Source organism: Giraffa tippelskirchi, chromosome 3 (assembly GCF_054371585.1).
Source record: "Giraffa tippelskirchi isolate mGirTip1 chromosome 3, T2T-mGirTip1v1.2.pri, whole genome shotgun sequence".
Lineage (NCBI taxonomy): Eukaryota > Metazoa > Chordata > Mammalia > Artiodactyla > Giraffidae > Giraffa > Giraffa tippelskirchi.
The window spans coordinates 179,459,050-179,485,998 of record NC_137277.1 but is presented as its reverse complement, the minus strand read 5'-3'; the positions used below and the strand labels follow the sequence as shown (position 1 = coordinate 179,485,998).

The 26,949-nt window shown below is 52.3% G+C and overlaps 1 protein-coding gene across 3 annotated transcripts; it reads right to left on the bottom strand.

Moving 5' to 3' along the window:
• Positions 1 to 1,089: 1,089 nt before the first annotated feature.
• Positions 1,090 to 26,949, bottom strand: LAPTM5 (lysosomal protein transmembrane 5). Of its 3 annotated transcripts, XM_081579813.1 has the most exons (8): positions 26,835 to 26,949; positions 10,814 to 10,907; positions 9,894 to 9,970; positions 8,116 to 8,250; positions 7,296 to 7,418; positions 6,055 to 6,150; positions 3,731 to 3,823; positions 1,090 to 2,480 (listed from the first exon to the last, which is right to left on the bottom strand). In XM_081579813.1, exons 1-8 carry the CDS (start codon positions 26,919 to 26,921, stop codon positions 2,391 to 2,393), a joined length of 795 nt encoding a protein of 264 aa, XP_081435939.1. In that variant the 5' UTR covers positions 26,922 to 26,949; the 3' UTR covers positions 1,090 to 2,390. The 3 variants fall into 3 exon arrangements, with proteins under 3 accessions (XP_081435939.1, XP_081435940.1, XP_081435942.1); XM_081579814.1 differs by lacking the exon at positions 6,055 to 6,150; XM_081579816.1 differs by lacking the exons at positions 1,090 to 2,480; positions 3,731 to 3,823 and adding an exon at positions 4,098 to 4,147.

The following is a 26,949-nucleotide window of genomic DNA, read 5'->3' as shown; positions in this document are numbered from 1 at the left end:
CCAAGTCTGATCCTGTCACTCCCCTGCCCAAAACCCCTCAAAGAGTTCCCTATCCCAGGATAAGCCCACACTCCTGGCCATGGCATTCAAGGTTCTGTTAGGTCTCCTTTGGTGCTGGTGACAGAGCCCAACTCAGACTGCCTTGTGCTCTCTGCCAGCTTCCCTGTCAGGCAACTCAGCCTGAAAGGAAGAAGGCTAGAGGTGGGAAAAGAGAGATTATTGAAGATTTTGATTCCTGGATCCAACCATGCCTGAAGCTGAAATTTCCTGGATTTTCATTTATGTGAGCCAAGAAACATCACGACCACCATTTGTTTTTGATTGCTGTTTTCAGTAAACTTGGTTCACTAAATTTTCTGTTACTTGCAACCATCTTCTTCCTATAAGTGCCCTTCTTGGCTGAAGTTAGCCAGAGTGGGCTTGCAGCCAAGGAACTCTGATGTACGCAAAGGTTCTTCATGATCCAGGTCCCAAGACACTGCCAACCTCCTCCCCGCCCTCCTTACTTGCAGCCACACCTGGGCTACCTCCCCCAGTTCCTCTCCCCACCTCCACAAGGCCTTCCACATTCTGCCACTTCAGCCCAGAATATCCTTCCCCACTGTGCTCACCGTTACACTTTCATCCTTCATCTCTGTGAAACCTCTTCCAAGAAGTCTCTGGCTGACGGGGTCCCTCAGATTTTCCCCACGATGGTGTTATAATCATTACAGGCTATTTACAATCACTTATGCTTCTGCCTCCTCTTACCCAGACTGAAGGGTAACTAGAGGTTACTCAGATCCACTGTGGTCACCCCAGTGCCCAGCATGGGGCCTGGCTCCAGGTGGGTGCTGTCCAGGTGAGTGCAGTTCACACCTTGTCTGAGAAACCTGAGGGTGTTTACAGGGTCCATGATTTGTGATCAGAAACAGTGCCAGGTCATGACATTCCCTACCTGGACATGGGCCCTGTGAGTTTCTGGACCAGAAGAACAGTGTGTGTGTGTGTGTGTGTGTGTGTGTGTGTGTGTGTGTGTGTTGGAGTCATGAAGGTTGACTTTCCAACCGTGGCCACACACCATATTTTAGGAACCACATGAGCCAAAGAGAAGCGTGTTGCTGCTTTATTAAAATTTCTTCCCCATCACACAAAGCAATGACACAAGGGGTGTTGGTGGGGAGCCCCTTGCACAGCCCTCTCCCTCTGCACCCCCCTCACAGACCCCAGAGAACCTGCCTCTGTGGCCTTCTCTCCACCTTTGGATCTGTGCCCTCAGGAATCCTGGCCCCCAGGGAGGCAGACAGAAGAGGTGGTACAGGTACCAAAACCTTCCCTATGGCCCCACCAACAGAAGCCCCCAGGGCTGGGTCTCTGCCCACAAAGGGTTTGCCTGTTTTGACTGAACTAACCTGTGGATTTAGTCCAACAAATGCATTTGCCTGATTTCAGGGCTGAATTTCTGCTTGACTCAAGTGTCAGGTAGAGCTGGGTGGCCTACAACTAACTGGTGGTGGACAGGCTGCAGGATGGGCCAATAATGCGTTACTAGAGATGACCGCAGTTGAGGACACCCGTTTCCCAGGACCCATGGCTATGTGACCACGCTGGCCTTGAGTGACTGGTTGTTGAGGATGACAACTCTTTAGCAAACCTATTGTGTGTCTGTAGGGACTGTTTGATGATTAAAACAACTGTTACTTCCTGTTTTGGCAAATGCCTGACTGCATTTTCATTTGAATGAACAATTATTCAGAACTCACAAGGACTGAATTGACCACAGCAGGCAGTTGGGTTATTGGACTAGATCGATTGAATGGTTTGGGGGCTAATTTGAATTTTTTTTTATTATTGGATGTTATCACTAAATTAACTGAGGGTTGGCTGACTTAATCATTGTTTAAGCAACTATTGGAAGAAATTGGACATATGTGTTTGGTGGGGAGGACTAATTGATGATTACTTGACTAAATTGCTCTATGAATTGACAACTATTTACAAACCAATGCAATGGACTTTGTTGTTTGACCACATTATTTTCACTGAACTGACAAGTGTGGTTTTGATTTGTCAGCCCCTTGGTAAAACTGGTCAAGTTGAGAGTTACATAAGCAAACTCACTGACTTTAGAAAGACCAATCATGTAGACCAATGTCAGAGCTGATCGAAAGAAGCCAAGGGCTGTTGGACTGAATTTTTGAGACCCGAGGAATCATTCAGCCTAAAAGCGTTGACCCATTGTGAGCATCTCCCAGGCCCCGCAGGAAAAGCAGGCCAGCAAGGGGGACACAAGCAGATGGTCCTGAAGTCAGCCAGGTGGTTCGCCCAGGCCACGGGGGCCACCAAAGCAAAGAAGCGGATTGCGAGGCAGCTCCGCCCCTTCCAGCACCAGGGCTGGGGCCTGGCGAGCGTCACACCTCTGAGTACGGGGGTGGTGCTGGGCCCCCGTCTGGAACTTTGTATGGCAGAGACACAGCTTCCTCGTAAGATGGCAGGACCACCTGGGAGAGACAGAGAGATGAGGTCTGAGAACTGACCAGCTGGGACCACCATCCCCACCTGGGGTCAAGGGTCTCCAACCCCCACCTCTGACAAGATGATGAAAATGATATGAAGATGAAGACTAGCATGCTTTGGGGACTAACTATGTGCTGGCCATTACACGAACAAGACAGGTGCAGACGGACGTGCTTCTGCCTGTTCCGCATCAAGCCCCCTTTTTCTGAGAACAGTATACCGCTTTCCCTGGGAAAACATTCTCAGTCTATGCACTTTCAGAAGAACTGATCATCCTTCTGACCTAAGGGAGTGGAGACGAGACCTGGAGCGGTCACTCAAAGTAGAATTTCATCCTCCCTGGCAATCCATCATTGGTTTGGGGATAGGCTTGTAACCCAGGCTGGCCCAATCAGACATGCTCCTGGAATGTCTTTTTTTTTGCTGGGGTTACTTAGAGGGTGAGATGTCAGTCTAGGGCTATTGGCAGCTATTTTGTCACCATGCAGACAGGGTTGTCTGAAAAGGAAATAATTTCTGGACATCAGGCCTCCGCTGTACCTGAACCAGACCTACACTGGACTTCAAGTTCTATAAGCTAATAAATTCCCTATTTTTTTTAACATAAATAAGATTGAGTTGGGTTTCTGACACTAGCAACCCAAAAAAAGTCTTAACCAATATAATCCCCATTTTACAGATAAGGAAACTGAGCCTCCAATAATTTAAACTAGCTGCAATTTTGCATCATTTCTCAATCAGCTGCTTCTTAGTACACTTCACCCTTCTTCCTGGAAGACCACTTCCCCTTTCTCAGCTAACTTGTACCAACTGACAGTCTAAGATTTGGTCAGGTGCCACCTCCTCCAGGAAGCCTTTCCTGAAACCCCAGATGAGGCTAGGTGCCTCCTCTGTGTTCCCATTGCCCCTGTGCTTCACAGCAAGTTGTAATTGAATCTCCATGTCTAGGTTCACTCTGGACTATGCTCCCCTCCAGGACATGGTGGCATCTTAATTTTCTCTACATCCCAAGGGTTGGATGTGAGGCCAAGAAAGAGTAATAGGTAAAAAATGTTTAATGCGTGAAAAAATGAATAGAATCTTAGACAATCAGAGTGGAAAGGGATCTTCACACTTCTTCTGGTCCAACTCTCATCTTACAAGTGGAGAAATTGAGAGCAAGCAAGGCAGAGAGACCTGCCCTCAGCGATACAGTGAGTGGCAGACCAGGGACCTGACCGCTCAGCAGGCTCACCTTTTGTAGCATCTTGGAACCGCTCCTCTCCTCAGCCGAGTTCGTGTACTTCATGAATCTGTAGCATCTCCACACACACTTGAACATGTAGACCTGGAAAAAAGGCCCAGGTCAGGCTATGCTTCATGATCCCCTTCTCACTGCCCCAGCAGGCCTGGGACAGATGTTAGTTGCTTTCTGGGGAGCCCCAGGTCACCCCCAAAGCCACATTCAATTGCTGCTGTTCAGACCCCTCTTCTGGCTGGCAGAGGCCTCACCTGCCAGTCTCAGGTATCCAAGGTGCTTCCCTTTTCACTGCCCCACAGACTCAGCCCAGGGGAGAGGTTTCTGGAGGCTTCTGGGCTACCCTCCAGTCACCCTGGCAACACTCCTGCAGATTCTGATTCTTCACTCTGGGGACAGGAAACTTACCACCTCCTAAGGTGGTTCCATCCCTCCTGAGACAGAGCTAACAGCCAGAAAAGTTTTCTACAAAATAGCTTATGATATATTGATTTTTTTAAAGCAAATTACCGAACTGTATGCAGTAGTGTCTTATGTTTATCAATGCATAAAAATTATATGTACAGATGTATATATCTGTCAGATGACATGAGCAATAGTTTTCTCTTAGCAATTGATGCAAGAATTGGGGAGAAGTTTTCCAGGGTGGCGAGTGTAATCCCCAGGGGTGCATTCAAGGAACAAGAGCCAGTAAGTCTCTCTCTGCCCCTCAACTGCCTTCTAAGGAAGGTATCTGGAAGGTCCCCTGCCTTATGGAGTCCCATGATGGAGATTTAGAGGGAGCCAAAATAAATAAAATGAGCTATGAAAGAATGAAGTATGGGCAAAGCAAGGGCCAGGGCAAAGCAAGCAGGTGGAGGGTGGCCAGTGAGGCAGAGATGGGGGCACAGAGAACAGCCCCTTCCCTCACTGGATGAAAATAAAAACTAGGAGAGGGCTGGGGGGGTGGAGTTGTGTGCTGGCGTTTGGGCAGTTCTTCTCTACCAGCATGTATGATGTGAACCTAAGCCTTCAGAAATATTCTCACTGAGCATGACTGATGCACTCATGATATAGCTCAGTCCTTTGAGGGAGGGTTAAAAGAAGTGAAGCTGTTTCCAATTTGGCATTAAGTAAGAGCAGAGACTGCTCAGGGCCTCAAATGAAAGGAGACAGTGATGTCTGGTAACATCACTCGTAAAAAAAGAGGGGGCGGAAATGCACCCAGATATCCGAGGTGCTACTCTCTGAGAGGCGGTGGATGGTGGGCTGATCATCTTTCTGCTCATCGGTAGTTTCTAAATTTCTACAGCAATCATATGTTACTTTCACAATCAGAAAAGAATGCTTTTAAAAGCCCTTACTTCTCTTGAGTCGACATCAGCCTCCCTGTGGCTTCCGGCCACAGGTCCCCACTGTGGCCTCTAGAATCCCCATGAGAGTCCTTCGGGTACTTGGAGACAGTGATCACATCCCCCTTGAGTCATTTCTTTCTCAAGCTGAACTGCCCGGGTTTCACTGACTCCCTAAGACCTGCAGAGTTGTCTTGCCCCTTCAACCTTCCTGTTGTGCTGCTATTAACACGTTATTGACCAGAGATGTATTAACACATCTTTTGTTACTCAAATGTTACTGACCATTGCAGGCAGGTTCTTTATCATTGAGCCACCAGGGAAGCCCATTATTGACCAGAGATGCATCAATATGTTTTTAGAGACTGATACAATTAACACACTCCTGTGTGTCACCATATCTCTGAGAACTGGGACCTGAAATGGAACTCTATCCTCCGGGCCTGACCACTCCCGAGAAAAATAAAACCAATCTCCTTCCTCTTTCTCATCACCAAACTTCTAATAATATGACCTCAGGACCTGTCTACATTTTGGTGCCTGAATCACATAAAACTGTTGACATGGGCAAAGCAAGACATAGGATGTACCTTTCACAGGTGAGACCCAGACCCAGAGAGAAGTAACTTGAAAACCAACCATACAGCTACAGAGGGGAAAGCTGGGATTCAAATACAGGTCTTTCTGAATCTAATTCCAGATAGAATAGCTCCTCCTTCCCCTAGATCAGGGTTTCTCTGAGTCACACATTAAGTCCTTGGCAAACACAGCTGGGTCTTCACAGATCCACTTGCTCTAAATAGGGGGACCCTGAGGATCCCATGTAGGGTCAGAGGAGCTGGTGTGGGGAGGGCTGGAGTTTAGAGCCAACAGCAGGGAAGGCAGACGTGGAAGACACGCTTCCCTGCCTCCTAACAGCCTGGCCTGGGAAGGCCTGGAGCAGCACAACCTCATCACCCCTCCCTGAGCCATGGGGCAGGGACCACTCACCTTCAGGATGAGGACAGTGATGAAGGCGATGGAGAAGATGATCATCATCTTGATGAACTGGTTGGATGTCATACCCTCCTGGCTGGGGAGGTAATTCTGCAACAGATTTGGGGGCCACTTCAGTGCCTCTGCCTTAAGGAACTCTAATAGGAATAAAAGCCAGCTCTCCATGCACATAGGAACACATTATCTCAGCTGATCCTTGCAAGGGCCTTGGGAGGCCAGTGCTACCTACCATCAGCCCTGTCTGGCAGGGGAGCAAACCCAGAAAGGCAAATGCAGCTGATGCCCATCCAGATGACCCTTATCTGGCTGGTGCCCCTGTTCCCCCCCATGATGTCCTTCTCCGGAGGGTAGTCTTGGCTGACAGATCCACCTAATCCTGAAACACCTAGGGGGCATGTCCCCTCCCCTAGAGGCAGCTCACAGCAGGACTGGTTGGTGGAAGGTCCTGCTCTGGGGGGACAACCTCTGTGGCATTTGCAAATATGTGCACACATCCTTTGACACTCTGCCATGAGTGTGAGCTCGACTTAGAGACTTACTTCTCACAAACAATAGGATGTGTCAGAGGCGTGTGTGACCTCAGAGACCACATGACTGTTTCCTCCTTGCTCTCACTTGGCTACTCACTGGGGGAAAGCTGGCAGCCATGACATAAGGATGCTCAAGCAGCCTTCTCAAAGGTGCACATAGTTGGGAACTGAGGCAAAGAGCCCCACAGCCATGCCAGTAAGCCAGCCTGGGAGTGCCTCCTCCAGACCTAGAGAAGCCCTCAGTGTCCACAGTCACATGCCCTCAAGGCAACCTGAATCCTGAGACCCTGAATCTGACCAACCCACCTAAGCCACTCCCAAATTCCTGATCCTCAGAAACTACTGAGATATCAATTGCTTATTGTTTGAAGTCACTATGTTTGCGGATCATTTGTTAGAGAGCAACGAAAAACTATCACCATCTCTGCACTGCAGTTCACACTGCAGGGTGCCCTCTGGGATCCTGCAGGGCTACTCCTAAAGCCACATATCTGCCTGGCTTCTTCCTTTTGTCTAACCTGCTTCCCTCGCTCCTTTCAGACTTCTTCCTGAGAACTCTCCTTCAGGAAATCACTCCCACATGAATCTCCCCACCTAGCTCCACCTTCAGAGAACGCAGCCTAAGCACTGAGGCACAGAGAGGGGAGGCAACTTGCTCAAGGCCGCACCACCAGTGACGGCAGCGAACCCTCAGCCGAGACTTACCATGTGGTTCATGGACTTGAAGTTGAGATAGGTGGGCACCTCCATGTAGGAACTGCAGAGGGTCAGGATGCTCAGGCAGAAGTCCAACAGCTGTAGGGTCATCAGTGGCACCTTGGAGGGGCTCTTTGGAGGAAAAAGACAGACCAGCACGTCAGCCCCAACCCAGAAGCCTGGGTACCATGGGGCACAGAGTGGACCCTCAGTTTGAGAGACTGCCAGCCAGAAACATCAACAACTCTCTGGTCCATGGTACCCAGAAAGAAACGGAAGCTCATTCCTCAGACATTCCTACCATGGGCTGGTGCAGACCCTGGACAAGAACCAGGGTGTCCTGACTCCCAGCCCAGGGCCATCTGCAGTGTAGCTTGTCAGTCTCCTCAAAGGCCACAGTCAGGAGAAGTGTGAAAGCAACTCTGGGAAGCCGAGTCAGTGATTGGCGCCAGGTGTCATGGGCATTCCCCCCAAGGATGCTCACCATCTTTCCCTTCCTTTCTTCAACGTGGTTACAAAGGAGGGACAAAGCAGGAGCTGGGGACAGAAATGGGGCGTCCCCTTTCCTATGGTGTAAATTCACCTTTGTTCATGCTTACCACATGCTTCACGCCCTGTGCACGCTTTTCCCAATTAATACTTAGACATATGGATGAGACATGATCTCAGACACATTTTACAGGAAGAAATGTGGGGTGATTTGAAGGGGCTCAGGGACTTGCTCAAGCTCACCAACTAGAAAGGGGCTTTCTAACTCACCAGCCTGAGCTCCTCTGTCTCCCCCACTGGAGGTTGGGAGGCACGGGGCAGGGACACAGGACATACTCACCACCCGCCTGCTGCTCCGGGAGGCGAACTTGAGGTAGGCGGGCAGTTCGATGTAAGAGCCCAGCAGGGTGAGCAGGCACAGGAGGAAGTCCATGATTTGCAGGGACAGGAAGGGCAGCAAGTACTTCTCCCGGTTCTGAAAGGCAAGCCCAGGATGGTTGGGGTCCCTTGCACAAGCTGTCCCATGCAGCCTGAGTGTCTCCGGCACCCTCCCTGGCCTGCAACACCCTTCCCTCCCTGGGAACTCAATGCTCTCCCAAATCATCTGTGCAACTCAGCTGAGGTCACCCCATGGGGATCCACATGCCTTCCTCTGAGTGAGGCTCTGGACACGGGGAGAAGGCAAGACCCAGGCCCTGAGGGCAAGCAGTCTTGGTGTCCTGGGAGACAGCAGAAACACCAGGAACAGTCCTCATCTACAGAGATAAGTGCTCAGGGTTCTCTAGGACCCGGGTGTGCCTCAACTCGTTCTTAAGAACCCAATAAGGAAAGACTTTGTGTCCATTTGACAGATGAGAAGGAATCCAAGAAGACTTCCTGGAAGTGGAGGCACTGAGACTAGAGCTGGAAAGAAGCAGGGGGGGGAGGGGGTGAGCATTGGAGGCAGTAGGGCTGGCAGGAGCTAAGGCCTGAAAGTGGGAAAAAGAAAGCTTGTGCTGTTTTAACAATGGGTCTGGCCTCTGTGTAGCGTGCCTCCGGGGATGTTCAGTGACACTGAGAGGCCCTGGGAGGCCAAGGCTGACACCCCTCTCCTTCAACTGAAAGCAAGGGACCACTGTGACCAGTATTAATTCATAGGAACCCACAGTTGGGGACAAAATCAGAGAAAAGGTGGTTTCGTGGTTTCTCAGGTGGTTATCCAAAATTGCTCAGGAGGCAGCCAAATCAGGCCAGACTAAAGCTCAGAGGCTTCAGGGATGATCTGATCCATTTTCCTAGCTGGACCATTTGTGTCTCGGCACGACACCCCAGGAACCACTGGGAACCAAGGCGAAAGCCCTCCCTGTGGTGCAGGGCTCCCGAGAGAGTGATCTTAGCTAGGGAGTGAACAGAGGTGTTTGGAGCAAGGTGGAGACGTTCCAAACCAGTACAAAAGCACCACCCCACCCTGCTGGCCCTGGGATGCCCGGCCCACTGTCTGCCCAGGAAGGACTCTCTTTCTGGGGCCCACTCCTATGACTGTGTGACCTGGGCCCTGGCTTCCTGCCCACTCCTGGGGGTGCCAAGGGACAGACAGGTTCCTCTTTGCAGGAGGCTGAGCCACAGCCTGTCTCTTTCATCCACTAGCTGGATGGCACTGAGCTAGACGCATCTACACCCTCCCCTCTGCTTGGGCTCCTCTCACTGATTACAGAATCCACTGCTTTCCTCCCCTCTATCTAGGCCTCAAAATGCCCCTTCCTTTTCTCTCTACCAAATTCCCTGCCACCACCTGCAGTTCAAAAGGACGTGGTTCGGCAGCTAGTTCAGCCAAAGTGTCAGTGATGAGCGGCGGTCACAGCTGGCTGAGCACACCCTCGCCCGTGGAGGACATATTTTCATAGGAAACCGGGGCCTCCAGCCCAAGGGGTCTGGCATGGAAAAAGGGGGGTTTCCAAAAGCTAAGTGTGAAGATCTCAGGGTGCAAGTTGGATCTCTGCCAAATACCTGCCTCCCACCTCTCAGCATCCAGGGCTGCCCACATAGTGGGTGTGAATAGAAGAGGGCAGGAGGGCAGCAAGGGTTCCATGCGCACCCCCCAGGTCCCAACTCCCCTGCCCCCCCCAACCAGGCCCTCACCTTGACCACGCCAACCAGCAGACTCAAGCTGATGATGAAGAGCATGGTGATGAGCAGAAAGCTGGAGACCAGTTCGGCTGAAAGACAAACAGAGCGGTGAGGGGCCCAGAAGGGCCCCCTAGGGAGGCATTCCAGGTTCCAAAGACCACACTCTGGGAACCTCTGGTGTGGGCACTACGCCAGTGAGCAAGAAAGCCCAGGCCCCACCCTCCTGCGGTTCTCAGTCTTGAGGGGCTACCAAGATGGCAAACAGAACATTTCAAGTAACAAGAGCAGTAAAAGAGAGGGTGCGGGGTGGCAGGGGCCTGGGAAGGCCTCTAAGGAGGTGGCCCGTGAGCCAGGAGGCCAGGCAGGGACCCCGAGACGGGGCCCAGCTCGGTGTGGTCAGTATAGCAGGGGAGGGTAGTGTGGTAGGAGCAGAAAGAGATGAGAGATGAAACCAGAGAGGTGAGCAGGGGCTGGAGCTCACGGTGAGGACTTAAGGGATGGGTGCTTGTCTGGGGTAAGCAGGGGAGAGCCCTGCTGTCACTGTTCTAGGCTGGTTAGGTTTGCCAGGGGGGTCAGTCACTTAGACATGGCCAACTCTTTGTGACCCCATGGACTGTAGCCCACCAGGCTCCTCTGTCCATGGGATTCTCCAGGCAAGAATACTGGAGTGGGTTGCCATTTCCTCCTCTAGAGGATCTTCCTGACCCAGAGATAGAACCCGGGTCTCCTGCATAGTGGGCAGATTCTTTACCGTCTGAGCCACCTAGCACCCTCCTATCTGCTCTCACACCTGGAGACTTTGTGCAGACATGTGGGAATTTCTCCATTTGCAGACGTCAGAAAGGACAAGTGGCAAGGACTCGACTCAGCCCACCCCCCGCCAGCGCCCCTCCCCTCACCCCTCCCCACCCTTCGGCTTCCCTTGGACCTACCGATCCTGAGGTAGCCCGTCTTCGAGAACTTGCAGGAGGACTTGCCATGGGCCACCTCCACCGAGTGCTCAATGAACAGCAACACACTCATGATCTGGGGGCATAACAGAGCATCAGTGAGCTGGGGCCTGCACAGCCCCACCACCAACCACTCACACCCCAGCAGTGTGCAGTCAGGGCCTGTAAGGAGAGGCCCTGGAGGAGGTGGAATGACGGGCAGTGGGGCATCCTGGATACAGTGTGGCCTAGACAGAGAGACAGCTCAAGCTCTTAACCCTCCTTCTTCCTCTTCCTAGCTGTGTGAGCTTGGGCAAATTATTTGACCTCTCTGTGCCTCAGTTTCCCCATCTGTAAAATGAGGATAATCTTGATAGCTACCTAAGGAGGCTAATGGGGGGAGTAAAGCAGAACTTCGCAGGACAGCACTTAGAACCACACCCAGTTCTTAGCAAAGCAGTAACTGTGACTACTTGTCAGGCTTGAGGAAGTGGGGGAAACGGAGAGCTCTCGCCAGGGACTGGGGCCCTGCTCTATACCCCCTTTTATAACGATAGGCTCTGTACATCATGGGATCTTAGTCACAGCCTCTGAGCATAACAGAACTTCAAGTTCTTGGGATCATCAACTCAGACCTGGGAGTCTCTGATCTATGAATGCCAGTCCCCCTGGCTTCTCAACCCTCATATGCAAATGGGGGTAATACTAATATTTGTCTCATAAAGTTGTAGTGGGGCCAGATGGCATGACTCACTTAAAGTACCTGACAAATAATAAGCACAGTCTGTGCTATTATTGTTGTTGTTATTATTCTCTCTGGATTATAAAAGACACTTGCTCCTTGGGAAAAAAGTTATGACCAATCTAGACAGCATATTAAAAAGCAGAGACATTACTTTGTCAACAAAAGTCCACCTAGTGAAAACTATGGTTTTTCCAGTGGTCATGTATGGATGTGAGAGTTGGACTATAAAGAAAGCTGAGCACTGAAGAATTGATGCTTTTGAACTGTGGTGTTGGAGAAGACTCTTGAGAGTCCCTTGGACTGCAAGGAGATCCAACCAGTCCACCCTAAAGGAAATCAGTCCTGAATATTCATTGGAAGGACTGATGCTGAAGCTGAAACTCCAATATTTTGGCCATTTGATGTGAAGAACTGACTCATTAGAAAAGATCCTGATGCTGGGAAAGATTGCAGGCAGGAAGAGAAGGGGATGAGAGAGGATGAGATGGTTGGATGGCATCACCACCTCAATGGACATAAGTTTGAGTAAACTCCGGGAGTTGGTGATGGACAGGGAGGCCTGGCATGCTGCGGTCCATGGGGTCGAAAAGAGTCTGACACGACTGAGTGACTGAACTGAACTGAAGAAAGGACTGTGTATCTCTTGTTCACTGCTCTAGCTGCTATAGATGAATGAAGAGATGGATGGATGGATGAACGGATAAACCCTATTCCCTCAGGGGACCCTTGCTAAGAATGACTGAGAAGGGGCAAACGTGAGGGACATGAGCATTGCTGTGGTCCTGGCAATAGCTGTGGTTCAGCCACAATGCTGTAGTTTCAAAGGACCTTAGAGGTCACCTTATCCCTGCTCTCCATCTTCTAAGATAGGAATCCTGTACCACGCAGCCTCTGCTTGAATGCTTCCAACCACAGCTAACTTAATCTTCATTGAGTTCATGCCCTTAGAGCAAGCCTTCTCCCCATTATACACACACACTTCTCCAGGTGCCATCTGACCACACTTTGAAAAAGACCGTCTCCTCCCTTGCAGTGGATGGCCTACCTCTATTAATATGGCCTAAGTTTGCATGGGCTTTCTAGGCGGCCCAGCACTAGTAACTGGTGCTCAGCTGACAACTAGACACCCACCATCTGTTTCCCCCTGGCTGGCTTGTGATGGGTTTGTTTTTTTTTTTAGCTCAGACATAGGTTTCAATTTGTCTTCCTGCCATATTACATCCTGTTCAGGGGGCAGAAAGGAACAGCAAAGAAGACTGATGAGGAGCTGGGCTCCAGAGTCAGGCAGAGATGGATACAAATCCAGGTCATTATGTGACCTTGAGAAAGTCACTTTACCTCTCCAAATTCCCTCATCTAGAAACTGGCAAGCACTGGATTTAATGGGAAATAAATTGTATTGTATTTGCAAAGCACTGAGCTTCAAGCCCTGCAGTGGGTGCTCAGCAAGTATAAGCTGCTTTTGGCTGGTGTGAGTTGACATGGGGCCCCCTCTACCTGGTGAAAAAGGCTTTGTTTCACCAGTAGGGTGAAAAGCAGCTCAGAGCAGAAGACAGATGTGGTGGGGGCTGTGGGTGGTACCCACAGGAAACAGCTCAGAGAGAGAAAGGCTGCTTCCTCACCTCCTAAAGGCTGGAGCTCCAGCCCCTCTTCCCCCAGATTCCCCTGTAATGAGGGAAAGAGAAAGGGAGGCACGTGATGGCTCAGTTCAGGACAGAACAGGGCACCTTGAAGGATGGTAAGCTCTGGGGCTCCCTGGGGTGTGCGAGCAGAGCACAGACGACTCGCCACAGCCAGCCTTAGAAATGCACGAGTATCTATCAACAGTGATACAGGAAGCCTTTTGAAGTCCCAAGAGTCCAGGATTGTCTGAGTCTAGGATGAAACTCAGAATCAGACGGTCTCCACCTCTGGCTGCTAGAAAGAGTCTGTCCGCTTACTTTATAAACTCCTTCTGCTCATTTTCTAAGCTCAGAGAGGTTAGGTGGCTGGACCAAGGACACACAGCAAGTTGGGGACAAAGAAGAGACTGGAGTCCCAGTGTCCCAGCGCTGTCCTGATGCCTTCCCACACACCCCAACCCCCAAGTCACCTTGGAGCCCTGCTTTTCCTGACTCCAGAGGGCTTAGATACCTTGATCATGTACCTATGTCAACAAAACCATCTGCACACACTACTCTCTGTTTCTTGATTTCCAAATTATACGCATGTGCCACCGTCCTGGTTTATAGTGAACATCGTAAAACCTACACACAACATACCCAGAAATGAATAAAGAATGGGATTGAAAAATTTAGAAATTGTAATATCGTCATCCTGAGGCCCCAGTGGTCACCTTGAGTATCACCCCACTTTGGAAGCCGGTGCCAACCTACAAACCATTCCCAAGATACTCAATTCTGGCCCTAACACTCTCCCACAGCCCTGCTGCCATGTCTGCAACCCTGCCACTAGTTTCCTAACTACCACTCTCCAACCACCCCCTCCTGAATATCCTGGGATCCCAGGAACGAGAGGGAAGAGGGGGGACATTTATACATCCTGATTCCATGTCTGGTTCACCACCCACACCATCCCTGTGATCCTCCCAAATCCAGCAAAGGGACTGTTCTTAATGCTCCCACCCCCATTTCACAGATGGGGAAAGTGAGGCTCAGAGAGGTCCGGTAACTTGTCCAAGGCCTTTCAGCTGATCATTTGTAGGACCCCAGGCCAGTGGGAGCTGGGTCTGATTCTCTTCCCCTCTCCAGGGTCCTCCCAGCATGTCCCCACCTCCTGGCTCTGCCTGAGGTCTGCCCTCCTCCCCCACTCCCATGTGAGAGCCCAGCAGAGCCAGCAGGGCCCCACCTCCCCTTCCCTCTGCCGCCTCCTCCACCTCCCACAGCTTGTGCAAGAAGCAGCAACAGACACTAGAAGCATTTCCACTTTTGTAAAAAACCACCTGTGCTTAAAACCAAGCTCCTCCTTTACCCTGTTTCACCTTCTCACCCAGCCATCCTGTAGGAGGAGAGAGATAATCGTGTCCCCATTTGCCAGATAAGAACCCGGAGGCTCACAGAGGCAGGAACCAACCCAGAGCAACCTCAGAGTCTGACTCAGACCCTCTGCTGGCCTCTAACCGTCAATGGAAGACACCAGTCCCTGATCCAGAAGGAAGACAGGCATCTCAGTTCTGTAGGAGATGAAGCGGAGAGGAACTGACATTCCCTGAGCACCTACTCTGTGCTCAGACCTGTATCCACAGGCCTGCACCACCATCTCCCAAAACACTGCAAGAGAGCCAACATCTTCCCCATGTTAGAGATGAGGAATGGAGACTCAGAGAGGAAAATTCATGTGCCCTGTGCCACATGGCCTGGCTTGGATATGAACCCTGTTGCCTGGGCTCCCAGAGTCCAGGCTCCACTCCAGGCTGAGTGGTTGATCTGGGGCCCAGCCCTGGTCTCACCCACCATCTGCCCACCCTCCCCAGGCCACCGACCCTAAGCCCTGGACGCCCACAGCTCAAGGGACAACAGCTGGGGTAAAAGAGTCCTCCCCTACTGTCTTACAGCTTGATAATCCTGGCCAAGTCCTGGCTCCTCCCTGACCTCAGTTTATCCCCTCCGGTCAATGCAGAGAGTCACCCCTATTCTCACTGGAATGACTGAACTCCGTCCACCCATGGCATGTCACACCCAAGCTGCCCAGGGTCTCCCACCCAGAATGTACCCCACTCATAAGAAAATCCTCACTGCTCCACCCAAGTCCCCAACCAAGAGCTGTTTGTACCTGACTTACCTATAGCATAAGCTGGGAGAGGCCAGGAAACCCCAAGAGTCCAGACTGCCCAGGCCACCTGGCCCTCCCCTTCCCCTCATCTCCCTCCTCCCACCAGAGCAGAGCTGTCCTCTCCTTGAGTCTGACCACCTGCCTGGGCCATGATTCATGCCCTCCTGGGACAGGAATGGGGCTTCTCTCCTCCCACAATGCCTGGGCACATGACATTCACTTGCCCACCTGGTCTTCCATCATGGCATCTTTGGTCAGTTACAGTTAAGAGCCAGGGTGCTGGACTTCAGTGACCCTGCCCTAACCCCGGCTCTGTGCCTTTGAGTAAGCTCCTAACCTCTCTGATCCTCAGTCTCCTCCTCTGAGAAATGGGATAATAATTGGACCTGCCTGGCAGGGCTGCTATCAGGTCAAATGGCACTCCAGCCCTGAGCCTGGCATACAGTTAAGTGCCCCATCAGTACACACTGTTGGGCAGGTATACACCTGCTCCCTTGTTTGTTCATCCAATAAACACTCTCTGAGCACATACTACCTCCAGGCCCTGTCTGGAAAGGCCACTGGCCCCAGCCTGCCGGTGTCACAGTCCCCAGGGGAACCCAACAGGTGACCAGTGTTCCGAGCCATGTCATGGGACATGTGAGAGGCTGAGAGTCCCTGACAAGGGACTAATCATAGCTATCTGGAAGGTTCCAGGAAGGTTTCACAAACAGGAAAAGCCTGACCATGGCCTTGAAGGAGAAGTAGGAGTTTTCCAGCAGAGAGGAGAGAAAAGCATCCCAGGAAGAGACCTGGAGCGTGGCAGTACAGATCCAGGGAAACTCGGGGGCGGGAATGACTCTTCCCTGAGAGAGGGGATGTCACCCGTGGGCACATGGAGCCCAGAGAGAGGCAGTGACCAGCCCAAGGCCACACAGCAAACATACTGCAGAGTCAGAATCAGCTTGAGTCCTCCAGACACCGCACTAAGGTGCCGACTATGTGACCGCAGGAGTTCTGACCACACTCAGCCCACCTTCACTCTCCATTCCCCTTTCTCACCTCTTCCCTCGCCTTCTCCCTGGTTTCAGTTCCCACTTTCATCCCCACCCCAGCTCTTCTTTCTCAAAAACAAACACACAACTTCCCTAAGCTGTGTGATGGGGGAAGTGGCTGGGAGGTTGGGAGAATTTCTACTTGTTTTCCTGGTGGTTCTGAGAAGCAACCAACAGCCTGAGCTAAAATAAAAGGGCAGCTGAAGGAAAGGTACACGGCTCAAAATAGCCTGGAGTTAAAACTCCCCTCCAGGTCCTCCCCACCATTCTATGCAAAACAAAGAACTCTTTCACCCGAAGCAAAAAAATGGACATTAAGGTTGATTACCCCCAGCTCCCAGCCGGTCCCAGCCTCTGGCCCATCACCGTTTAAGAGATAACTGCTCCAAACAACCTTGGAGAAGAACAGGCCCCCTCAAGACGGTAGATTTCCACATTCATGCCTCTATATATTTACTCTTTTCTTGGGTTAGTGCAGCAGCTCACTAATCTGACTGCTACCCCTTTTCGCCTCATTAAATGTGATCTGTTCCTGTAAAGTGCTGGTCTCATTCCTTTTCCCCTCGCCCTCTCTAATCCCTTACCCTACAGCAGCGGTTGTAGGAGGAGAGGAAGAGGCCAGCAGGGCAGCGGTATGGGACCACTATTGAACATGGCCGTGGCCATAACGGTGGTGATGCCACAGCTGAATGGAGTAGAGACAAGGGTCAAGTGGGCTTGACAATGGTGAGGGAGCTGGGAGGCTGGGACTGGCTGCCCTGTGGCTGGGTTATGATCCTATGGGCAGTGATGATAGAGGTGACGGTGGAGGTGGCAGGTTGGTGGTGATGGAGGTAACCACAGGCCTGCTGGGAATTGTAATTAATTAACTGCAAAGACTGTAAGGCCGTGCTGTCGCTGCTGATGTCCATGGCACTCTTGACAGCATGATATGATGGTGGTGATGAAGATCATGGCGATGGTGGTGAGGACACCAGATCCCCTGACTCTGGGGATCAAGCACCATTTCCCAGTCCAAGAACAGGACCTCAGACCTCCTGAGGGGCCTTGGGACCCACCCTTTCACAAGCAGGAAGGCAGAGACCTATCCTCTGAGCTTCCAGGGCATAAAATTTACAGAGAGATCTAACGCTCAGTGATGAGCATCTACTGTGTGACAGCCGGTGCTTGGGCCATTTCCTGTCTGTTAACTCCACTGACTCCTCCTCACAAGTCTGTGAGGTCAGAACTGCTGACCCACTTGCAATCCGAGGAGAACGGGGCCTGTGGGTGCCTCAGCCAAGGTTGCACAAGGAATCAGGCCCTGGCTTGTCCTCGGCCTTCGCCAACAGAGATGAAGTGGTTCCCACAATGGGAAATCGGTCCCAGGCACACAGTTCTTCCAGCGTTCCAAGGCTGCTCCAACCTGACCCTACGTCCTCCGGCTCTGGGGGCCAAGGAACTCATGGACTCCTGCACATTCAGGCTGTCATTATTGTTGTTATCTTCCTCCTTCCCATCATCATCATCATCATCATCCCCTCCCGGAAGCTCAGTCCCCTCCACCTCACCCACCCACCCTGTTTTCCCTGGGGGGGGGGCCCCTGGGGCTGTCTGGCCAGTGGATGGGAGAAAAGAACCAGATTCGTTCGAGTTGGGAGGAAGCTCCCCTCCCTCAACCCCACCCCACACTTCCTGTCGCAGCTTATCAGGGGCAACTGGGTGGGGGCCATTCCCCCCTCCCGCCTCTGCTGCGCTATCTCCCCAGACACCTCCCCAGCCGGCCTAGATACCATCATGGGGTGCGCCTTCCCAGAGCCACGGCTCAGCGGCTGCCCCAGCCAGGCCGCCCTCACTTCCCTGGGAGCCCAGCTGCACCGTCCTCCCTTCCATCCCCCCCCTTCCTATTAACCGCCCCTCCTTCGCCCCACCTGGCCCCTCAACTCCTCTGCACCTCGGTTTCCTCGGTTTTCTTGTCTGTAAAACAGAGAGAAGGCCCCACCCACTAGCAGTGCTGTTGCGCGGAGCAGATGAGGTTGACAGACGTCTGCTACCAAAGGCTTGATTTTCAGAAAGATCAAGTGACCGTGCTTGGGGTGGATACCAAGCCACAGGTCCCTGTGGCCATTGTAAGGGCCCCACGCTGGAAACAACCCCAGTGTCTTCCCCCTCCCTACAAGAGGCAGACATACTCTGATATATTCATGCAGTGAAATAGTATACAGCAAGGGGGAAGCAAAGTGGATACACACAATCATGCAGAGAAAGGTCACAAACACAGTGTTGAGAGAAAAGAAGAGCCCGTGATGTGTAAACTCATCCCTAGGAGCTTCTAGAACTACTAGTGTTGAAAGAAGTCAGTGAGGGCCGTGTAGTGACAAGGAGGGGCCACCAGGGGCCCTTGGGGGCTAGTCATGTCCTATTCCTCAGTCTGGAGGTTACCTGGATGTTGCTCCCTGAAAATGGTCATCAACACATGCACTTAATAGAAATTATGCATTAATAAAAGGTTTGCAAAAGTAAAATAAAATTGAGATTGGCAGCAACCTACTCCGTGTCAGGCCCTGGGGATGACAAAGATGAATCAGGCAGGGCCAAGCCCTGAATGAGCCTTCAGGCCTCCAGGCCAGACAACAGGACCCCCCAGGGCCCCCACAGGTGGAGGTGGGAGCCACCCTGGGATAGGAGGAAATGCTGAGAACACAGGGTCTAGGAGTTGGGGCTCCAGGAAGGCTTCTGAGAGGTGGTGAGAATTCAAGATTTCTCCCAAAGGGCAGTGGGAAGGGTGTTCCAGGCAGAGGGAACAGCAAAAGCAAAAAAGGATGAGGCACATTTAGGAAACTGCAAGAAGCTTCTCTTGGGGAACTGTGACTTGGGCTCAGCACATGCCCGGCACACAGGAGGCCCCCAGGAAATGGTAGCTGCCGCTGGGTGGCTGGGCTGGTGGAGGGATGCAGGAGATGCTAAGGGGACATGTGGTTTTCCAGGGATGTGACTGTTAGGTTGGCAGGAAAGGCAGAAAGAACACTCCAGGGAGAAGGAACAGCTTGTGCAAAGGCCGGGAGCTGGCAGAGAACACGGTTGGGATTGCACGCCCTGTGGTTCATCACCCTGCAGTGAAAAGTGGAAAGTGGAAAGTGCCGGCATGGGAGCAGCTCGCTCTGGGCCCACATCGGGGAAAACCAGTGTATCAACTTCTAAGCCCCATCGCTTGCCTGTGCTTCGAGTGTGACAGCCCAGCAAAGCCTGTCCTCTGCCCTCTGCCCTTTGACCTTTCAGACCTGCCCCTGTGAAAGAAGACAGGAGGGCAAGCCTTCCCCTGAAGGAATAGGCACTGAGGGTGAACTTTCTGACCTGGTGAATCCCAGGGGGTCTCTGCTATTCTTGGAGGATGGGGGGTGGTCATCCTTTATGGGCACCCATTTGGGGGCTCAGAGTGAGCCTCCAAGCTGAGTCCACACTCCCATCCTCCTCCACTTTCTGCACACCCCCAAACTATCCCCACAAAGCATCAATTCCTTATTTACCTTCAGGGCAAACGCCCCTCCCCCGCCCCCACCGCCTGTGATAATAAGTGTTACTATGACTGGAGCATTTAGAAGAGGTCATTTCCCCCATTTTACAGGTGAAATAGAGACCGCATCTTTGCACACGGGCTCCATGTTTCCAAGAACAAGGCTCCCCGGATACTTCTGTTGAATCCCACTGCACGGCTGCCAAGAAGCCTGCCCTTCCCCTGCCACGGTCTGGAGCAACAGTGGCGAAGCCTGGGCCTCAAGCGGGACTCCCGGGCTCTTGTTCTGGATCTACCCCGGGCTGCAAAGTTGCTTGGCCTGTCCAAGCCTCAATTTCCTCTTCTGTCAAATAGGGGCTCCAGGGGTAGCTACCATTTGTGGGGCGCTCACTAGGTCTCCCACCTGGTTCCCTTTGAGTCTCTGACCATGTCGGTTGTAGTTATTGGCCCCCAATCGACAGGGGAGGAGACTGAAGCTCGGAGATGGAGAGGGACCCACTGGGCCTGCAACAGGGCTGAGGGCTGGAAGGCAGGAGCCAGCACCTTTGCTCTGCAAGCTCCCTGCTCAGCTTCCTGCCTCATTAAAGGCTCTGTGCCCCCGGAGGGGTGGGGTCCCCTGGGAGACCAATGCAGGCCTCAGTAATCTCAGATAGAAGTCCTGGTTCTGAGCCACTGCCCTGGGCTCAAAATAAAAGCCTCTCTTCCGGGGGGGTAGGGGGGGTGGGGCTCTGGACTAGGGTGCTGACCAAGAACCTTGCCCCACCCAGGCCCTGACCTTCAACCATAGGGCCAGGTCTGAGTGAGGCCCTAGCCCCTGTGCCAGGGAGGACCCTCCCCAGGGCTGGTGCCTCCTCCAGCTATGGCTCTTTGACACCAGTGGGTCCCTCCAGCCAAGGTGACCCCCAACGGCTGGAACCACCATTCACCACCTCCCTGCCCCAGAAGCCCTTTCTTTCTCTTTCCTTGGGCTTGAGAACCAGAAAGTGGGGATGGAATAAGGCTCAGTCTGGGGTCTGGCCTGTCCAGGCCCACCTCACACAGATGAATGGCCACCATCACTCAGCCCACCAGGCCTGGTGTAGCAAGAAGAGCCCAACTAACTTTGCTCCCCAGAAGGCCCTGCCTGCCACCCCACATTGGGCCCCCTTGAAGGCCCCCTTGAAGGCCTCTGACATTTTATAAGCTAGAAGCAGGGTGCACACCCCGGAGATGGGGAGCACAACTGAGTTCCCACCAGGGCGCCTCGGCCATGGCTCTGGAGAGGGGCCATGATTCCCACCCTACCCCCACTGGCCTTCCCCCCATTCAGGCAGCATACAGAGCAAGTTCTTTCTGCCCCATATGGGGCCACTAGGCGTGAAGGCAGAGGTTCTAACAGATGGACCTAACAGTTAGGACCTATTTTTAGACTCTTAGACAGATGAGTTCTAAAAAGGGGAGTGGCCTCTGGCCACGTCCCACAGCCCACACTGGGCACTTGCCTGCCAGCCCCCCTCTCTCACAGGGCCACATCAGCTCAATATTTCAAAACCATCACCCTTGAGACAGGGACCACTGGCCCCATTTAACAGATAGGAAACTGAGGCCCAGACAGCAAAGGCAACTGCCTGCTCAGTCACATTGTCAGTGAGTGATAGAGATGAGTCCACGATCTTTTCAGGCCCCAAAGTGGAGCAGAGATAGAGGAGCCACTGCAGTTCTCAGGAGGACAAACGAGAGGGCTTCCTGGAGGAAGAAGCTTCTTCCAATGAGCTGGACCATGAAGAAGAAATGAATGCTGGGTGAGAGAAGGACCTCTCAGACAGACGGACCACCCCTGGGCCACGGACCAGGTAAGGAGTTCATCTGTGCACCCGTGGGCTCATCCCACACACCTGTGTGCTGGTAGCCGAGGTCTGGAGCAAGCCCCTCCCCCACCTCCCTGTGTGACCTGGAGCAAGTCAGAGACCCTCTGGAGCCTCTATGAAATGAGAGAACTAGGGGTAGCAGAGATCCATGAAAGAAGCCAAAGGTTTCTTCCAGTCTTACCCCTGCTGACCTCTGCAACCTCCCCTACCACACCTCATAAACATTGGTCCCTCCATCCCAGCTCCATGAGCTTCTCATTGCTTCCAAAGCTTCACCTCCTGCTCCCTCGGCCAGCATGCCCTTTTTTTCCCTCTATGTTCTCAAGCAAAGTCCTGATCATGCTTAGCACTCAGGCCTCCTCCCAAAAGCCTTTCCTGAATCCCCAGCCTTCACCGGGTGTGTGCTCAGTAGAGTCCAACTCTTACTCCAATTCCATGGACTGTAGCCCGCCAGACTCCTCTATCCATGGTGTTTTCCAGGCAAGAATACTGGAGTAGGTTGCCATTTCCTCCTCCGGGGGATTTTCCTGACTCAGGGATCAAACCCATGTCTCCTGTGTGACTCAGGGATTGAACCCGTGTCTCCTGTGTCTCCTGCATTGCAGGCAGATTTTTTACCGCTGAGCAACCAGAGAAGCCTATAGCTTCTACTCCAGGGCTGAGCTAAGGCAGCTCGTCTGTGCCCCCATCCAAGCCAGCACTGTTATCCTTCAGAGCCATTATTACTGTTTTTCCTTGGTAGGTTGGAACCCCTAGAGGGCAGAGGCCATGAAAGAGGCCCGTGTGCTGGCCTGGGGCTGGGCACAGAAAGAAAGACATGTTGAGAGCAAATCCACATTGACAAGAACGTCCTTTAAATAATAGAGATTGAGTGCTTTCTTATTTATTTAGCAGTGCCTCAGACATGGAGCCTGCTGCCAGCAGACCTGTAAGTCAAGCAGAACACTGGTGGAGAAGCAGTCTCTTTACAGTGGAGAAACACAACAGACAGGACCTCAGCCAGGTGATCAAGGTCAACATCAACAGTGATAAGACATGTGGAAGTATATACTCTCGACGTGCAGTGCGGAGAAGAGCACTTGACCTCTGCGATCTCCTTCCCAAAACACATTGTCCAAGTCTAACCAGGAGAAAATCACCAGACAAGTCCCATTTGTTGAATATCTGACAAATGCATGACTAACATTCCTCAAAACTGTCAAGGTCATCAAAAATGAGGAAAATCCGAAAAACTACCACAGCCAAGGGAGACCTAAGGAGGTGTGATGACTATATACAACATGGGATCCTGGAAGAGAAAAAGGATCTTAGGGAAAAGCTGAAGAAATCCGAATAAAGTATGGGCTGTGGTTAACAGTGTATCAATACCGACTCATCAATTGTGACAAATGCGTCATGTTAACTTAAGATGCTATCAATCAGGGAGCCCAGAAAGGGGGTATACAGGAACTCTGTTCACAGTTCTTCTATAAATCCGAAACTATTCTAAAATAAAATATTTATTTTTAAAATATAATACATGCTCATTGTAGCAAATACTGAGAATACAGGAAAGTAGAAAAAAAATAGAGATTTCACAACCTGTAACCCAGAGACAAGCCAAGGCCAGCATCTGTCTCATTTCCTCCCAGCCTTGTTTCAGTGTAACCTCTTGCTGCTGCTGCTGCTAAGTCACGTCAGTCATGTCCGACTGTGTGACCCCATAGATGGCAGCCCACCAGGCTCCTCTGTCCCTGGGATTCTCCAGGCAAGAATACTGGAGTGGGTTGCCATTTCCTTCTCCCGTGCATGAAAGTGAAAAGTGAAAGTGAAGTCGTTCAGTCGTGTCTGACTCTTTGCGACCCCACGGACTATAGCTTACCAGGCTCCTCCGTCCATGGGATTTCCCAGGCAAGAGTACTGGAGTGGGTTGCCATTGCCTTCTCCAAACCTCTTGCTACAGGGTTGAAATCACCATGGGGGTAAGCTTTTTTATCAGACAGTGAATTTCTAATGGAACTCCAGGCACCTTGGGAGGGAGATATTTCTGGGCAAAAGCGTCTTCTGGGATCCTTATCTCCTGCCATTAACTTGGGACAGACATGCTTTGGGCTGCCAGATAAACCAGAACCAAAGAGACTAATTTACAGAAGTTCTCTGACTCCTCTAGGTGTGCCACTTTGGGTCAGAAATCATTTGTGACCCAGGGAATCCTCTGCACAAACCCAGTGAAGTGCGGAAGCAGGTCCTCCGGCCGTTGAACGTGGAGGTCCTGCAGTAATAACGCCCCAAAGACTCAATAAACGGTGGCACTGTCTCAGGATGCCAAGAGCCCGATTTAACCCTCCCTAGAGGGGCCCAGTCCACGAATAGCTCTCCGTGTGCAGGGCTGTCACCCACGACTGGCTCCAGATGACACCAGTCTAAGTGATCAATACATCTGGAGGGCAGCTTCTACTTTTCTATCCAGATGTTCAAGGCCCTGACAGTACACCTGCTACCTGACTGCCAGGCCACAGAGAAAGCCCTGCCCTTTCTGGGAAGGAGCAAGACCTCTCACAGAGAGGGCAGGAAGACCATCCTCCACTGGAATCAATCAAGCATCCCAGCCCAGAGAAGACTACCCGGGCCAGCTTCCAGACTTTTCTTCCATTCTCCTGCCTTCTGCTCTAGGACATCCCGTGGCTCCCCATGACCCACATGAAAGGCAGTGGTTCTCAGCTGGGCGTGATTTCACCCCCAGGAGACATTCACAGTGTGTGGAGATATTTTGGGTCATCACAGCTGGTGGGGTGTCATTGGTATCTTGTAAATAAAGGCCAGGGGATGCGGCTAAACATCTGACAGTATACTGTTCACTCTCCGCAACAAAGAATGCTCCAGCCCCAAATATCAACAGTGCCCTGTCGTGAAGGTCCAACCTCTAGCTTATCAATCCAATCCCCTTCCACCTCCTACTCCCCAACCTAAAGCCTCCAGTTGGTCTGTGTATGGTCCCAAGCACAAGCCACCATCCTCAGCCTCCACAGCTTTGCACGCCTCTCTCTCCCAGATCCACCCTCCTCATAACCAAACTGCACCTCTGTGAGTGGCACTTCTCCAAGAAGCCTTCTTGGTCACCCACCCACCCATTCTCCAGCTCTGTGGGCAGGGACTGATGTCACACATCACTGTGTGAGGACCTCGGATGGCATAAGCCAAAAGAAACCTCAGGAGTCACAAAGTCAGGGGTTTGCAGGGCAGACTCTGGGGCCTGCAGCCTGCAAGTAGATTTGACTCGGTCTGCCCAGGGATTTCTTTTTTCCCTCAAATAGGTCACCAACATGGAGACAGCAGAAGTTGTGACATAAAAGCCCATGTTTCCTGTTTCTCCAAATGTCACAAGAGCGGCTGCTGGGACCCACATAGCAACAATCGGCGGAAACAGAGAGCAGCTGCCAGAACAGACGCAGAACAGGCTTCCCAGGTCACAGCGAGGTCCGCGGGCCCCAGGGCGCTCACTCACAGGAGCTGCCTGGCCCTGGAGGCATCGGCATTTGAGACCTCTGAGCCAGTCCACACCCCTCATCCATCATCTTGTAAAGGAGAAACTGAGGCCCAAGGAAGTAGCCTGTCCAAGGTTGCATGACCAGTTAGCGGCATAGCAAGGGTAGAGACCCAGGGATCTACTTCCCACGGGGACACCCTTGCTTAGGACACTGTGTTTCCAAGAACATGATACAATCTCAGAGCTTGAAGAGGCCCTAAGGACTTGGTCTGGGGACAGTCAAGTGCCTTTCACTTCTCTCAGAATCACTCTCACGTTGGCAGGAGCCTGATGGGGCAACCTCTGAGTTCCGCCCAAAACCAGTGTTCTGGGGATCTGACCGCTTGACAGCCTCAGGCTCTGTGTCTGAGGCCGTGCTAATAATAACTTCAATAATAACTACCTGTCAGGCCCCACTACATGACTCGTAGATATTTACTCCCTTGATCCTCACAACAACCCCCATCGGAGAGGTATTATTCTCAAGCTCATTTTTCTTAGACGAGGAAGCGGACATTCAGAGAGGTTAAGTAAGTGGCCCAAGGCTGCACAGCTAGGAAGTGACGAGGCCAGGACTGGCGCACAGGAGTCCAGATCCAGAGACTGTGCGCTGAACCCTGAGTGGCACCAATGCTCTGAAGCCTGGGCTCTGGCCACAGCCCTGCCAGCTCTGCCTGCGACAGGAAGCAGATGCAACCAGGTCTGAACAGTTTATAGCAGCCCGTCACAGCATTGCCGGATTTAGGCTAATTTTAAGGAAGCCCTTCCAGGCTCATAAAAGAACTGTTAACCACAGGCCCTGAGTCACCCTGGGAGGGAGGTGCTGGGTCTGGGGAGCTGCGCGTGTCTCAGAGCTGTGGGCTGGGGGGATGGGTCTGGACACGGCCCGAAAAGAGAACCCCAACCTACAGCCACCTAGACAGAGGGAGAGCCTCTGTCCTCTGGGGGCTATGACTAGCCCAGAGTCACTCTGAGTTTATAAGAGACAAGACTCAACAACCGGCTGTGCGCACCAGCCTCCAAAGTGGAACCAGGGGGCTCGTTCCTCCTCAACTGGCCCCAGTCTCCAGGGCCAGGCCAGTCACCCTGCTCTTATGCAGTCCAAGCCAAGAGGACTCAGGCCCCTCTGTCCCCTCTGGAAGCACAAAAGGGAGATTCCCGCTTCCCATCCCTTCCAGTGGCCCAGGCCCCAGGGAGAGAGTCAGCGCAGCCGTGCCTGTGACCTGACCCCATTTCCGGACAACACTCCCGGCTGGCGTTCCTCCTGAGATTCCAAGTTTCCAAAGCACTTTCACATCTGTGGCTGTTTACACCTGAATGAGCTTGTGGAGCTGAAGGTCCCATTTCACAGAGGCAGAAACTGAGCCTCAGAGAGAATGGGAGCTATATTCGCTTACAACGAGGACACCCTCCTTCCACTCCTGCCCCCTAAACCCCACCCCTGGCCCGCACTTTGGACAGAGAGGGACCCCAAGGCCCAGAGCAGAGAAGGGACGGGGCCGGGGTTCTACAAAGAGGTGGTGAGCAACGGTTCTCCCATTCAAGGGGGTTCAGTAGATGGCGGGGTGGGGCTCTCTCTCTCTGCCTCACACACACACACACAGTGCCCAGGGCCACCTGTACACTCACCACATGGTAGATGGCCAGGGCGGTGGTAGCGATGCGGACGTTGAAGCAGCAGCAGGTCTGGCGGATGGCGGCCGCGCGGGGGGCCATGATGCTGCCTCCCCTCCTCTGAGGCACT

What these genes read in the sequence shown, in the direction of transcription:
- LAPTM5 (XM_081579813.1), bottom strand. Translation starts at nt 26,921, where the DNA reads ATGGCCCCCCGCGCGGCCGCCATCCGCCAGACCTGCTGCTGCTTCAAC. An exon ending in GACGGGCTACCTCAGGATCG is followed by an intron (nt 9,971 to 10,813) that starts GTAGGTCCAAGG and finishes TTTGTCTTTCAG; the next exon opens with CCGAACTGGTCTCCAGCTTT. An exon ending in TGCTGGTTGGCGTGGTCAAG is followed by an intron (nt 8,251 to 9,893) that starts GTGAGGGCCTGG and finishes CTTGCCTTTCAG; the next exon opens with AACCGGGAGAAGTACTTGCT.